The following is a 15692-nucleotide window of genomic DNA, read 5'->3' as shown; positions in this document are numbered from 1 at the left end:
CACGTAGCGAATTGCCGAGCGTTCCGAGCAATGCTAGATTGTTCAGAACGCTCAGCACGATTGCTGAGCACCGCTGTATGTTGAGCGATCCGGCAGGGCCAGTGTTCTCAGGTGAGAACCAGCTTTCCATATTACTACCAGCTTTGTGGCTATTAATCACCCGGCGATGGCGACGTGCATGGCCGCTCATCGCTATTGCTATGCCCCTACACACGGAGAGAGGTAGGGGCATTTTCTAAGCGATCTAGTGACATCACTTAGAAAATGCAGCTAAATTGCTACATGTGTAGGCCCCATCAGTTAGCATTTATCTAGTACATTTGATAAAACAGTTGACCTGAGTGTACTAGTTTGACCGATATGGTCCTGTGGGTTAGCGGCACTGCCGAACAACAAGATCTGATTAATGTGGACATCCATGTGCGCTGCAAAATAGAGGCAGATGAAGATGTTTACCACTCAGGTAGAACAATAGGATTTGCCAGCGATTTACATGTTCTGCTATTTTGAACAAATAATAAAACAAATGACTGACACAAACGGTTCTTTGTGATACGCCTCGCTTGCTTCCAGTAATATATGGTTATACAATCAACAAATCCAGAAGAAATTACAGATGTTTTAAACAAATCATTACATTCATCCGAAAACAAACGGAGCTGTTGTTGTGTTTAATTTGGAGCACAACTCCGAAAATATTATTTCAATCTGGGGAAAGAAATGTATTGTCAGGATTAGCACAGCCCTTGTACAATGTAAATATGGTCTGATCTCAATTTTACAAAGCAACAAACAGCAATTAACAGCAGATTTTTTACATCTTCGCGTTTTACACAGACATTTATTAAGTACACAGAGGAATATTTTTATATAGAACATACCATAGCGAGGGAGAATCGCACCAAAATGATGTTACTTTGACTGGAATCGCAAGGAAGAAACTAGAATTTGTGTGTTTGTGGCTGCATTAACCAGATCCCTGGGCTATCCTTGGAACATTTGCATGTAGAATTTAAATGCAATTTTATCCAAAGACAACTAACATGAAAATAAAAGGTTCAAAATACGCTTGTAATCTAAATAAATGTAAATTTCTCTCTATGGGGGCTAGCCACGAAAACGGCGCTAATTCGCATCCATAGGGCAGTATTGGTACTTGTGTAGTTTCATGGCGCCAGCATGGCGCCGTGCGGCTGAGTCCCCTTGCGGGGCTCGCTTCGCTCCCCACGCTGCGGGCTCGATGACTCGCTACGCTATCTAAAATCAACTCCATGCCAACGTGGATAGTGGGGGTATGAACTATCCACGTTGGCATGGAGTTAAGTTACTTTATTTTAGATAGTTTGGCGAGCGTACCCAACCCGGAAGTAGCACGGCGCCATGAAACTACACAAGAACCCAGTATTCAATTAGTGCCGAAAACAGCACTAATTGAATACTTTTTAGTCACATCCATGATTTGCCAATCCGCATGCTTTTGTTGGAAACAGGGCCAAATTCGACAGGTTTTGGACCATTTCCGACAATCTCAATTGGATTGAGGAGATAAGGAGGGGAGGTCAGCGCCAGGTGAGCAGCAGCAGTAGCACCGGTGGTCCTCCGCTCACCCAGCGATGTCCTCCCGCTGCTGCAGCTCACCCGGTCACAGAGTCGGGTCGGTGAGCAGCAGGAGCAGCCAAATCTGACAGTCAGATTTGGCCTCACAATTGAATAGGTATTGTCAGATCCATTCTGACAAATGAATGGATCCAACCTTATAATATTAAATTGCGGTCATTTTTTTTCCACCTAGGACTTTTCAAGTATCCCTGAGACTTGTCTAATGAAGTACAGTAGTAGGGTCATCCTTTATTGCCCCAGCCCAGTAACCAGCAAGGCTCAGCTGCCTCTCTGAGATTGCAATGATGAACTATGGCAAAAGGTTGCTGAGACTGCCACATGGGGCAATAGAAAAGCTTGCATTATTACCATGCGGTATTAAATACACATAATACTGTGTTTATGCACACTTGGCGATTACCCCACCAGCAAACCCATACTATATTGACCAATATTAATAAAACCCTATAGTATATTAACAATTATAGCTACTGTCCTACATTTATATTATCATAGGAAATACTATGCAGAAACTCTATCATCACAGGGTGACGACACCTCTAGAGCAGCAGGTCCCAACCTGGGGCACTCGTACCCCTGGAAGTATGCTTCAGACCGGTTTATCGTACTTGAAAATTAAATTGGTAATGGCGGAAGAAGAAGAAGACTCCTGATGGTGGACGAAATCTTCCATTGCTGTGGCGATGAACCATGTTGTGTCACTTCTGGTTTTGTCTGCTTTTGACAGACCAGCAATCCACTGGGAGCTACCCGCGCAGCCCTCAGACAACAGCATTCATCTACCCCGGGTGGAGGAAGCAGTGGCATTGACCCTACAGGTGTCAGCGGGAACCGCAGAGACAGTACACAGCCAGCGGCCAAACACAGAGGGACTTGATTCCTGACCACGCACTACTCCTTAGGCTTAATATAAGGACACGCATACCGCTCACTTCCACTCCACTTGCAAGTACTGAAGGGATACTCGGAAATGAAAAGCCTAATGATGACTTTAGCAAAAGCAATACTCAAGAATAATTGTCATGACAGAAAAGATAGAGATAAATACTAATTTGTGAAAGACCAAGTAACATAGTAATTAAGGTTGAAATAAGAGGTTCGTCCATCGAGTTCAACCCAGTTGACTTGTAATTACTGACTTGACTAAATCATATCTATAGGATTCCCTTAGTGGCCAAAAACGCATCCAGTTTGGATTTAAATTCAGTAACAGTAGTTGCTGTAACCACCCCCACTGGCAATGAGTTCCAGAACTTTACTGCCCTAATGGTGAAGAATCATCTTCTAATTCAGTACTGAATTTCTTTTCCTCAAGCCTCAGTACATGCCCGCGTGTCCTAAGTATAGGCCTGTTAGTGACCAATCATCTCCCAGTTCCATATGATTCCCAATCCTGTAATTGAACATACTAATATCACCTCTCAGCCTCCGTTTCTCCAGTGAAAACATATTCAGCCTGAGTAACCTATCTGTCGTCTAGTGATTCGAAACCTTTTACTAGCTCAGTCGCGCTTCTCTGTACCTGTTCATTCATGTCCTTTTTTTTTTTTAAGTCTTAAGCTATGCACACACGGGCTATTAATTTTGACTATAGTTCTCGATTCGATCCTGACACACACGTTTGGAATCGTAAGTAGAAATAGCCTGTGCACCACAGTTTTACTATGTCAGAACGAGGGCCATGCTGCTCAAGGTTGCAACCCCCCCTCCCCCCAACCCGCGCCCTGTCCTGCCCTCCCTGCCAGCTGATGCCAGCACCCCACCGCATCTTGGATCGGTCAATGTGTAGGGTGTGGTATGGGACTCCGACAGTCGGGATCCCGTCATTATCCCGACGTCGGGATCCCGTCAGTCATTATCCCGACGTCGGGATCCCGACTGCCCGGAGTCAGACAGCGCAAAAAAAGCCCCTTTCAGGCTCGCTGCCCTCACCATGCTGCGGACACGGTGGCTCGCGAGCCACCTATTCTATTCTCCCTCTATAGGGGTCGTGGACCCCCACGAGGGAAAATAGCGGGTGGCCGTCGGGCACCCGGCTGTCTGCGTTTTGACAGTCGGGATCCCGACATCAGGTAAATGACTGTCGGGATCCCGTCCGGCACCCAGTATGTACACATCATTATATTGGCTTAGGACAACTGGCGTGCAACATTGTATACAAAAAAAAAAAAAAGATTACTAGAAAATATCCCAAATGCGAAAAAGCAAGATAATTTATTTGCTTTATTTATTTAAATATTTTTGTAGGGTATAATTTGCTTATGGAAAATAAATGATAGTTACTGTAACATTTGACACTGCAACATTTCAAAAATATGGCTAGTATTAGTTTATTTATACAGTCTTTTATAGGGAATATAGAATTATTTACATCATCTCCTGCCCCGTTCTCATGAATATAATTTATTTGGAGAAAAAAAAAAATCATATTTGAACAAGAGGTGTAAAGAAGCAAATATTACTATCAAATTCCACCACGTAACGATTATAAAAGTCATCTAAAGTGTTGTGCCACTTTGAGCAGGACCCCCAAACCGCAAGCCAGCAAACAAAGAAAGCAGGCACATACGGTATTCGCTGCACAGATTATTGAATTTAGAAGCTCCCATGAGACTTACGGAATCAATTATCTCATACTGTAAATAAACAGCTTTTAAATGAAAACAAACCCCCTCTCTTCTTGGAGTTGCATCATTTTAAAAGGTATAAAGCGCAGAAAAAAAAAACTAAGTGTAGTCACAGCTAGTATATCATCCAACCTAGAATCTGTAAATGATTTATCCGTCACACAGCCTGCTATGTTATCATACGGTAACCCCTAAATTATCTCTAGCGGCAACTGGCAACCATTATAAACCACAGCTTTGGTATAAAATAACAGTCAAACATTGCAACAAAAAACATTGACAACATATCTGTAACTGTGTACTAAGACCCATCAACCCATCCCTATTTCACAATGCTTTCATGATTAATGTCAAATGGGGAACGTTACAAATAAATCCAGAAAACCAGAAGTAATGCTATTTGTAATACATGAATGAATGTCATGCTTGTTTTTTTTTAATCTCATCTTCCAATCTAATGGTGTGTACACATAGTACGATTTTGTCTATCGATTTTGACTATATAGTCAAAATCGATAAAAAGTTAGTCAAAATCGCTCTGTGTTTAGCCTCACCCGCGACATCGGAATCGAAAGTACAAATAAACTGTGCAGCACAGTCTACTTCTATATCAAAACGAGGGTCATGCTGCTCAACTGCCACCCCGTCGGGGTCCTGGCAGCCATCGATAGCGAATCCATATCGGCGGCAGCAGAATGGAGCCATATGTACACACATTAACTGTGAGATAAAATTGCAAATTGTATTATCTCATCTGCCAATCTAATTATAACATCAAATTGCACATCTTTTAAGCCAGTGGTGTCAAACTCGTTTCCCTCCAGCTGTTGTGGAATTGCATGTCCCAGCATGCCCTGCCACAGTTTTAGCAATCCATTACATAAAATCTGTGGCAGGGCATGCTGGGACATGTAGTTTCACAACAGCTGGAGGGTCAAGAGTTTGACACCACGATTTTAAACGGTCTAGTATTCCAGGACAGACACGTGCACATATAATAAAACAGTCTGCAATGCATTTCTTAGTTGGGCATATAGCTATAAATTTGGCTTTATTCTGATCCCTTACTTCCTGGACATCTGCAAGGTTTAAGAAGATGCCATTCCTGCACATAATTACTCAAAGGAACAGTACTACAACCTATTCCCATTATAAGTACAATACTGGTTTAGCATCTCTGGTAGGGACACATGTGTCTTGAAGGAATCAGCTTTGGTTTGAGTATGGAGTAATTAATTTACACGTCAAGGAACAACAACAACCTACATTCGGATACCCGATCGATAGAACATTTACCTCTCAATGTCCCCCAGGCTAACTTACAGTATTTATATTTGAGGTGTTGCCACAGGTGGGTTGTTTAAAGTTTAGAAGTTGCTGTCCTCTTGGGCGCAGGGTTAATTAACCCCTTTTTATATAACTTTACCTAACAAACTTTATTTAAAAGAAAAAAACAAAAACAAACTGTGCATTGAGCCACAGTAGGCACTAGCCAATCAGCTTTGATAAATCAAGTGAAAAGATCCAATTGAAGTCAATTTGTGGGTTCCAGAACATTTGTACTTCAAAAATGTATCAAAATAATCTCCAGCATGTCTGTTTTCAATGAGAATTTTGTACGGGATAGTTACAATGGTACAAAAACACAGTTTAAACAAACACATTGCGGTGTACATGCACAACTGCCTGACAGAGTTTATTTTTATGGCATAAACATAACTGATCCAAAGTTTTCACACGATTAACAAATTAAAAAGTATTTTACAAAAAGTATATTATAATAAATTGTATTAAAACCTTTTAGATACTATATAAGCACAAGAGACACCTCAGGCTAAAACATATAAATTGTTATTAATATGAGAAAACGCCTTAATTGCAACATTATAAGTATGAAAAACGGCAAATAAAAATCACATAATGAAGTACACAATACTTTTTATAGTGACCTATCCGCAATGAATTATGAGAACTTACAACTGTTTACAAGTACTGATAAAGTAAAAAAAAATAATAATAATAATAGTGAATGTCAGCATTATCGTGTAGTCATTATCCATTAGAGGTGCCTGAAATCTAACGATCTGAAGCAGCTACATTTGCTGAATTCCCTGAATCTCACTCGCTGTGTTCTTAGTAACAGGCTATAATTACTATTATGTTCCCTTTTTTACAATTAAAAGGTAAAATGGTTTAATTATTATAATGAACTCATTATTGATTAGTCTCTGAGCTGTAATATTTAGCATGACAGACAAACAATAGGTAACGCTAAAGTCCCGTGCACACGGGGCGACGGGTGTCCCGTACTGAGTGAGCTGCCTAAGCACAGATCACTCAGCACACGGCGCTGTACACATGCGATACACCTGCGATGTGCGCTCAGCGATCCGCGCTGAGCAGGTTATTGCCTATGCTATGCAAAACACTGCGATTTAATAATACTGCTTTCACATTGCAGAAATGGGTAATGACACGGTATTCTTAAATGGGACTTTAAAACGGGTCTGAGCCTTGAGACCTTTCACATTGCAGGTGAAAACCGTTTTAAAAATCATTTAATACCATTCAAACATTCAACCCGTTTAACCCCCAAGGGACACGTTTCAAGCCATTGAAATAGAGCTGTTCAAACTGCCAAAAAAACGGCTTTAAAACGTGTAGGACTCTGCTTTTTAACCGTGTTGAAATACCGGTTAACTTTAACCGGTAAATCAACTCTGGCACTTTCACATTGCAGCCTTAAACGTTTCAAAATGGAAAAAAAATGGCAATATACCGTTTTAAAAGTGCGATGTGAAAGGGGTATTAGTGTAGACACTACATGCCCTGTCTATCTCTGCGGGCGATGGTGACCTGCGGGACCGTGCGTCTCCATCGCTATAGAGTACAAAGGGAGTGATCCGTGCTTCATTTCTAAGCGATCTAGTCAGATTGCTTAGAATGGGGCTTAAATCACCCCGTGTGTGCCCCTTAAGTGAAAATGCAGAAAATAATATTTTGAGATACTATCCGAATACTAACACACTGAGAAATACCTTGATCCCCATAACATTCACAAGACCTGAACAATAACCTTGTTACAATACAATAACCTAATATTCGGCAATGGTCTTTTGGACCTAGAAGATGAGAAGGTACCAGTGCTACGGACTCACCTTTCATGATGCTGAAGTCCTAAACTGAACCTTTGTTGTACCACGACAATGGGAGGATTGGGATTGTTCAGGATGAAATTTGGCTTGCTACATGCCTTCTAAGGGCGCCTGTCCATTCCAGGTATGAAGACACAGTATATGGGCAGAGAGCGGGGTCTGCAAATAGATGGAGGAATGAGTGAAGGAGGCTGCTTCTCACCATTAATAATATCATGCACACACCCCTCCATCTGTAGCACACACCCAAAAATGACAAGGAGCCCTGGACCCGGTATAACATATACGGGGCAGGATTTCTGCCATCCAGGATTAGTGTGACAGGAAAATCATACTATAAGGGTCTATAAATACAGGAGAGCTATGAGAAACGCCAAGAACATCCAAGTTACTTGTGTAGATAGATGGCAGAATCTTACAGTGTGCAGCTTACAGTCTGACAGGTCCTGCTGAATAAACATTTGCACTGCAATCTCCACAGTCCGAGGTGTCCGCACTGCATCCCATCTCCACTGTATTGTGTCTCTTCACTGCACAATATTACAATGCACCGCATGAATTGATTGCCTATCCATTGCACAATATGAGTGGATCTCCTCACAGTAATGGAGTACACACGGGGTAAAATTCAGGCATTTTCTGAGCGATTTTACTAAATCACTCAGAAAATGCCTAAAAACGCATGTAAATCGCTGTGTGTCACCTGAATCAGAACTCAGAACGCTCGTCGGCCAGTGTGTAGAGCAATGATTAGGAGCACCAGCACCTACTGCACAGTAATGTACGAGTGTCTTGCTGCAGCAACTCCACTGTAGTTTGATCATCGATTCTCAACCATGTACAGTAATATAGGAAGTTCTCAGTATATAATCTCCACGGCACATCAATGTATGAGGGTCTCTAATGCACTGCTATCTGCTCTGCGGGGGTGCCGGGGGTCTGTGCATACGTCATGATATAGCGCAGGCATTCCCAACCACAGTCCTCAAGGCACACCAACAGTGCAGGTTTTGTAGATATCCAGGCTTGAGCACAGGTGACTTAATTAGTATCTGAGGGATTCTGATTAAACATCTGTGCTGAAGCCTGGATATCACTAAAACCTGCACTGTTGATGTGCCTTGAGGACCGTGGTTGGGAATGCCGTGTCTAGATTGACAATAACAGTAAAGATCGACGCAAGCAAAAGGTTGATAGTAGCACGGTCGACAGTGACAAGGTCAACACAAGTTTTCACATTTTTTGGTGTCTATGTTGAGATAGGTTGACATGGACACCGTATAACTGTTCAGCGTCCCCTCGCATGGTCGCTGCACTCGGAACACTATCGTATTCTCCACTTGGATGGTAATGGTTGAAAAACTCGTGTCGACCATGTCAATGTCTACCACATTCCTATCAACCTTTTGCTTACGTTGACCTTTAGTTAGTGTCGGTGTAGATACTGCTGACCATTTTTAGGTGTCTAACTGGACGCGTCCGACCATTAGAGGTTGACCACGTGATAGTCGTTCTAGACATCGTTGATCAGTTGCATGCGCTGACCCCCTACCCCAGTGACCGCACCGCCCCACCAGCAGTGCACTCTGTAGCCCAGAGACTACAATGAGTTACCGCTATTTCAGAATGGTGGTAGCCCCAGGACCTGATGCAATGCTGCCCAATATTGATACTCCTGGGAGGGGGGTAGGAGGGATCGCAACAGGGATTGGAGATCGGCAAACAGGGTCCGGTGTGAGGCGGGGAGAATAATCCTATTCAATAGACTGGGCTGCCGCTGATTGGCTGACAGAGCTCTCAAAGACAATCAGCTGCTGCCCAGTCTTTTGAATAGGATTTTTTTATTCTGCCACCTGCAGTTCTCCGTGTGATGAATCCCATGCAATTTATCACATGTAAAAAAAATGGCACACCAAGTGCCGACCTTATGGTGCAATGCGATGTAGTACAAAAAGTACGTGCTGCACATACTTTTTGTGCTTATCGATGTGACGTTCGTGTGAGCATGCATCGCACGGCCAAAATGCACCGTGTATGGGCACCATAAGTGAGCTCTCTTGGGAGCTGCCAGGGGAGCTCAGATAAGGATAGGCATAGAATAATGGTGTGTACACACGGCAGGATATGCCGTGAGATGCGAGTCCCGATACGATCAGATCTTATCGGGACTCGCATCGCACGGCATGCAGAGGGACAATTTAGACTATATAGTGCAGATCTGCACAATATAGTCTTGGCTGCCCTCTCTATTTCACTGATGATTTGCGCTCACACAGGAGCGCGCATCGGGCTCTCAAGCCCTAAAAAAGCATGCGATCTGCATGCGATATGGCTTCCGATGTTCACTATATCGGCAACATCGGAAGCCATATCTTACCGTTTGTACACACCGTAAGTCGCACTGATATATGGGGGTCTAAAGAGGCCCACTGCTGCATGGCATATTGTAAACTCAGGTTGGAGAGTGGAGGAGGGGGGACCAATTATATTTTTTTACCTGGGCCAACCAGTAACAAGTTCCGCCACTGGTGTCAGTACAGTATCCCCACTGCACGATAATGTAATGGCATCTCTGCAATGCCCTAGGGTCTGCACTGCACGGTAATGTAATGGCATCTCTGTAATGCACTGTATAATGGTCTGCACTGCACAGTAATGTAATGGCTTCTCTGTAATGCACTGTATAATGGTTTGCACTGCAGAGTAATGTAATGGCATCTCTGTAATGCATTATACAAATGGTCTGCACTGCACAGTAATGTGTGATGATCTCTATAATGCACTGCACAGTAATGTGGGATGATCTCTATAATGCACTGCACAGTAATGTGTGATGATCTCTATAATGCACTGCACAGTAATGTGTGATGATCTCTGTAATGCACTGCACAGTAATGTGTGATGATCTCTGTAATGCACTGCACAGTAATGTGGGATGATCTCTATAATGCACTGCACAGTAATGTGTGATGATCTCTATAATGCACTGCACAGTAATGTGTGATGATCTCTATAATGCACTGCACAGTAATGTGTGATGATCTCTATAATGCACTGCACAGTAATGTGTGATGATCTCTGTAATGCACTGCACAGTAATGTGTGATGATCTCTGTAATGCACTGCACAGTAATGTGTGATGATCTCTGTAATGCACTGCACAGTAATGTGTGATGATCTCTATAATGCACTGCACAGTAATGTGTGATGATCTCTATAATGCACTGCACAGTAATGTGTGATGATCTCTATAATGCACTGCACAGTAATGTGTGATGATCTCTATAATGCACTGCACAGTAATGTGTGATGATCTCTGTAATGCACTGCACAGTAATGTGTGATGATCTCTGTAATGCACTGCACAGTAATGTGTGATGATCTCTATAATGCACTGCACAGTAATGTGTGATGATCTCTGTAATGCACTGCACAGTAATGTGTGATGATCTCTGTAATGCACTGCACAGTAATGTGTGATGATCTCTGTAATGCACTGCACAGTAATGTGTGATGATCTCTGTAATGCACTGCACAGTAATGTGTGATGATCTCTGTAATGCACTGCACAGTAATGTGTGATGATCTCTGTAATGCACTGCACAGTAATGTGTGATGATCTCTGTAATGCACTGCACAGTAATGTGTGATGATCTCTATAATGCACTGCACAGTAATGTGTGATGATCTCTGTAATGCACTGCACAGTAATGTGTGATGATCTCTGTAATGCACTGCACAGTAATGTGTGATGATCTCTGTAATGCACTGCACAGTAATGTGTGATGATCTCTGTAATGCACTGCACAGTAATGTGTGATGATCTCTGTAATGCACTGCACAGTAATGTGTGATGATCTCTGTAATGCACTGCACAGTAATGTGTGATGATCTCTATAATGCACTGCACAGTAATGTGTGATGATCTCTGTAATGCACTGCACAGTAATGTGTGATGATCTCTGTAATGCACTGCACAGTAATGTGTGATGATCTCTGTAATGCACTGCACAGTAATGTGTGATGATCTCTGTAATGCACTGCACAGTAATGTGTGATGATCTCTGTAATGCACTGCACAGTAATGTGTGATGATCTCTATAATGCACTGCACAGTAATGTGTGATGATCTCTGTAATGCACTGCACAGTAATGTGTGATGATCTCTGTAATGCACTGCACAGTAATGTGTGATGATCTCTGTAATGCACTGCACAGTAATGTGTGATGATCTCTGTAATGCACTGCACAGTAATGTGTGATGATCTCTGTAATGCACTGCACAGTAATGTGTGATGATCTCTATAATGCACTGCACATATAAGGGACAGCACAGTAGTATGTGAGTCTCCAACGTGATATACACATACTACAAGTATAGGCAAAATTTACCGGGAAACCGGAACGGTAGAGAAAACGGAACGCCGGAGAGATTCCTCGAGTCGCAGGAAACTCTGCCACCCTGGAGCTTGTAGTGCGCCTCCAAGGCGGGGACCAGCTGTCACCGGGGAGATAGCAGCCTTCTCAGGGGGGTTTACCTCATCCCCAGACCGTTCGGCAGGGTGTACTCTCTCCCTCCCTCGCCAAGGCTACCGCGGCGCTGTCACGGACACCCCACCACCCGGACTGGACACCCCACCACCACCCGGACTGGACACCCCACCACCACCCGGACGGAGACGCGCACTAGTTTCACAATGACCTGTTTGTACCTGGTCCAGTCTCCTCCCGGAATCCGGACCGTTCCGGTTATTATCCAATGACTGAATGTGAGCCCTCCGCCCGGAACAGGCACCAGTGGGTATCATCCAGACTCTTGTGGGAGAACCTACAACACCCCCCAACCGCAGAACCCCACGGAGCATCCCATGCCATAGTGACCGCCAGTGTGCATACAGTGCTCTTACCTGTATTAGCCGATACCATGCTGTTCTGTGTAGGGCCCCAGGGGCCCTTCCTGCCCCCATCCCAGTACTTGAGATCCTCATATGCACCTCACACTGCTGCGCTCACAGCGCGCGATCCATCTTATACGTAGCGCACTTCTATTAAGAAGAGAACCAGCTCCGCCTAGAGGTTGTGCTGCGGTACTACAGGACGACGGATCAATGTACCACTGTATAATCTCTTATATATTTAGCCAGATCTGTCACTCAACCCCTGTGGAGAACGTTCCTGTGTAGAACAGTTTCACTTTCATGTGTCTGACGTTCCACCCCCTTGACATCACCTCCCCCCGCCCAGCCAGGGCTACAGTACACGCCCACCATCCACCATTACTCCTGCACATCCCTACCCTCTGCCAGGACCCCCGCGACCCCCCTCCCGCGATTCGCGGGACCCCCCGCGACCCCCCCCCTCCCGCGATTTGCGGGACCCCCCCCGCGACCCCCCCTCCCGCGATTCGCGGGACCCCCCGCGACCCCCCCTCCCGCAAATCGTGTGACCCCCGCCCCCCCCCCCGCGAATTGCGGGACCACCGCGAATCGCGGGACCCCCGCAACCCCCCTCCCGCGATTCGCGGGACTCCCGCGACCCCCCCTCCCGCGATTTGCGGAACCCCCGTGACCCCCCCCTCCCACCATTCGCGGGACCCCGCACCCCCCCTCCCGCGATTCGCGGGACCCCCGCATTCCACCCTCCCGTGAGTCTCGGGACCCCCGCGACCCCCCCTCCCGTGATTCGCGGGACCCCCGTGAACCCCCCCTCCCGCGATTCGCGGGACCCCCGCGACCCCCCTCCCGCGATTCGCGGGACCCCCGCGACCACCCCGGTATCCGGACTATTGTTAGACAGCACTTACATCGACAGCCATTACATCGACACCATTAGTTCGACAGCTCAATAGGTCGACATGGTTTTATGTCGACATACAGCTCATTAGGTCGACAGCTCATTAGGTCGACAGCTCATTAGGTCGACATGTTTTTAGGTCGAAACTGCCATTAGGTCGACAGTGTCTATGTCGACAGTCAAAAGGTCGACATGGGTTTTTTCACTGTTTATTGAGCCGACATGTGCCGACAGGCGGTATTTCATGCCCTACTATCCACTAGGGCGTGGTGGGAGAATAAAATAGTGTGCCGAGCGCAGCGAGGCACCGTGCCCGAAGCATAGCGAGCAGCTGCGGTACACTTCAAACTGCGTCCATGTCGACTGTGTCGACATTTCGCCCAAAAAACAGTGAAAAAACCCATGTCGACCTTTTGACTGTCGACATAGACTCTGTCGACCTAATGGCAGTGTCGACCTAAAAACATGTCGACCTAATGAGCTGTCGACCTAATGAGCTGTCGACCTAATGAGCTGTCGACATAATGACATGTCGACCTAATGGTATGTCGACCTAAAACCATGTCGACCTAAAACCATGTCGACCTATTGAGCTGTCGAACTAATGGTGTCGATGTAATGGCTGTCGATGTAAGTGCTGTCTAATATCCGTCCCAGACCCGACCACCCCCTCCCGCGATTCGCTGGACCTCCGCGACCACCCCCTCCCGAAAATCGCGGGACCCCAGCGACCCCTCCCTCCCGCGAGCCCCCTCCCGCGATTCGCAGGACCCCTGCATCCTCCCCTCCCGCGATTCGCGGGACCCCTTCGACCCCCCCTCCCGGCATTAAAAGTGCCCCCCACGACCCCCCCTCCCGCGATTCACGGCACCCCCCCCCCTACTGTGATTTGCGACCCCCCTCCCGCAATTCGCGCCGCCCCCTCCCGCGATTCACGGAACCTCCCGTAGCGCCCCCCTCCCGCGATTTGCGGGCCCCCTCGGCACTTCTCGCGATTTGCGACCGCCCCCTAATTCACACATTCGGGGACCCCACCTCCCGCGATTCATGCCCACCTCACGCAATTCACAGCACCCCCCACACCCCCCTTCCTGCGATTCACGACCCCCCCTCCCGCGATTCACGAAACCCCCCGTAGCGCCCCCCTCCCGCGATTTGCGGGTCCCCTCGGCACCTCTCGCGATTTGCGACCGCCCCGTAATTCACACATTCGGGGACCCCCCCTCCCGCGATTCATGCCCCCCTCACGCAATTCACGGCACCCCCCATACCCCCCTTCCTGCGATTCGGAACCCCCCCACGACCCCCCCTCCCGCGATTCATGCCCCCTCCCGCGATTCACGGACCCCCGCACCACCCCCCTGCGCCCACCCTCCCTTGATTCACGCCCCCCTCATGCAATTCACGGCAACCCCCCACACCCCCCCTCCTGCGATTTGCAGCCCCCCCACGACCCCCCCTCCTGCGATTCATGACCCCTCCCGTGATTCACGGACCCCCGCACCACCCCCCCTTGACTCACGGCACCCCACGCGCCCCTCCCGCAATTCACGAACCTCCGCAACCCCCCCTCCCGCAATTCACTAACCCCGACAACCCCCCTCCCGCAATTTGCAGACCCCCCTTCCCACGATTCAAGCCCCCCCCCCTCCCGCTAACCGCGGATCCCCACACACCACCCCCCCTCCCGCAATTTGCAGACCCCCCAGACCCCTTCCGGCAATTCCACCCCCCAGCGGACCACCGTGGCCCCCGCTCCCGCATTTCACGTACCCCCGTGACAATGGGGGATCCTGTACCACCACAAGCAGGTACCGCCCCTAGGTGGGAAATCCGGCCCTGGCTGCCGCACTGCAGGTTTCCCCACTGCCCTCTGCACCAGCGCCACAACTTTTATCAATGTCTTGCCCACATACCACTATTATACAGCCTCCTGCTCTCATGCACGCTCACTCCCTCCCAGTGGGAGGAGACGCTCACCCACTGCCGGGAGCTGCATACTGTCCCCCACCCTCCTCCAGTTCTAGGGATGCCCATCAACCATCAATGATTTTTAAATAATCGATGGTTTATGGCCGATGTTGAATACTTTTGCCATCAATGTGGGAGGACACTGCCCTGCCTCCTGTTCTCCTGCCCCGTAACTTCCGCCAGTGGAGACCCGCTCACCCTGTGTTGCCCACATTCCCCTATCATGCTTTACCGCCCAGCCTCCTGCTCTCATGCACCCTAACTCCCACCCAGTCAGAGGAGACACTGACTCCTGTATTTCTGTGCTGCCACGCTGGACCCTCACCCACTGGCAGAAGCTGCACAGTGTCCACCACCCTCTTTAGTCCCCCGTTTGCCCACACACCCCTATCACTACCCAGCTTCCTGCTCTCCTGAACCGTAACTTCCACCACTGGGTAATCGCTGACGCTGTGTTGCCCACATACCCCTATCATGCCTCATATCCCAGCCTCCTGCTCTCATGCACCCTAACTCCCAACCAGTA

The 15692-nt window shown here is 47.2% G+C and overlaps 1 protein-coding gene across 1 annotated transcript in view; it reads right to left on the bottom strand.

Moving 5' to 3' along the window:
• GLIS1 (GLIS family zinc finger 1) overlaps positions 1-12443 on the bottom strand; it is a 163593-nt gene extending 151150 nt beyond the window's left edge. The window contains 2 exon segments of the mRNA XM_083157349.1: positions 7406-7561; positions 12310-12443. Of these exon segments, the coding sequence (XP_083013475.1) occupies positions 7406-7412 (7 nt within the window). The 5' untranslated portion in view covers positions 7413-7561; positions 12310-12443.
• Positions 12444-15692: the final 3249 nt, after the last annotated feature.

The sequence above is a fragment of the Crinia signifera genome, chromosome 8 (assembly GCF_055691185.1).
Source record: "Crinia signifera chromosome 8, ASM5569118v1, whole genome shotgun sequence".
Lineage (NCBI taxonomy): Eukaryota > Metazoa > Chordata > Amphibia > Anura > Myobatrachidae > Crinia > Crinia signifera.
This window is presented reverse-complemented; position numbering and strand designations above follow the sequence as displayed.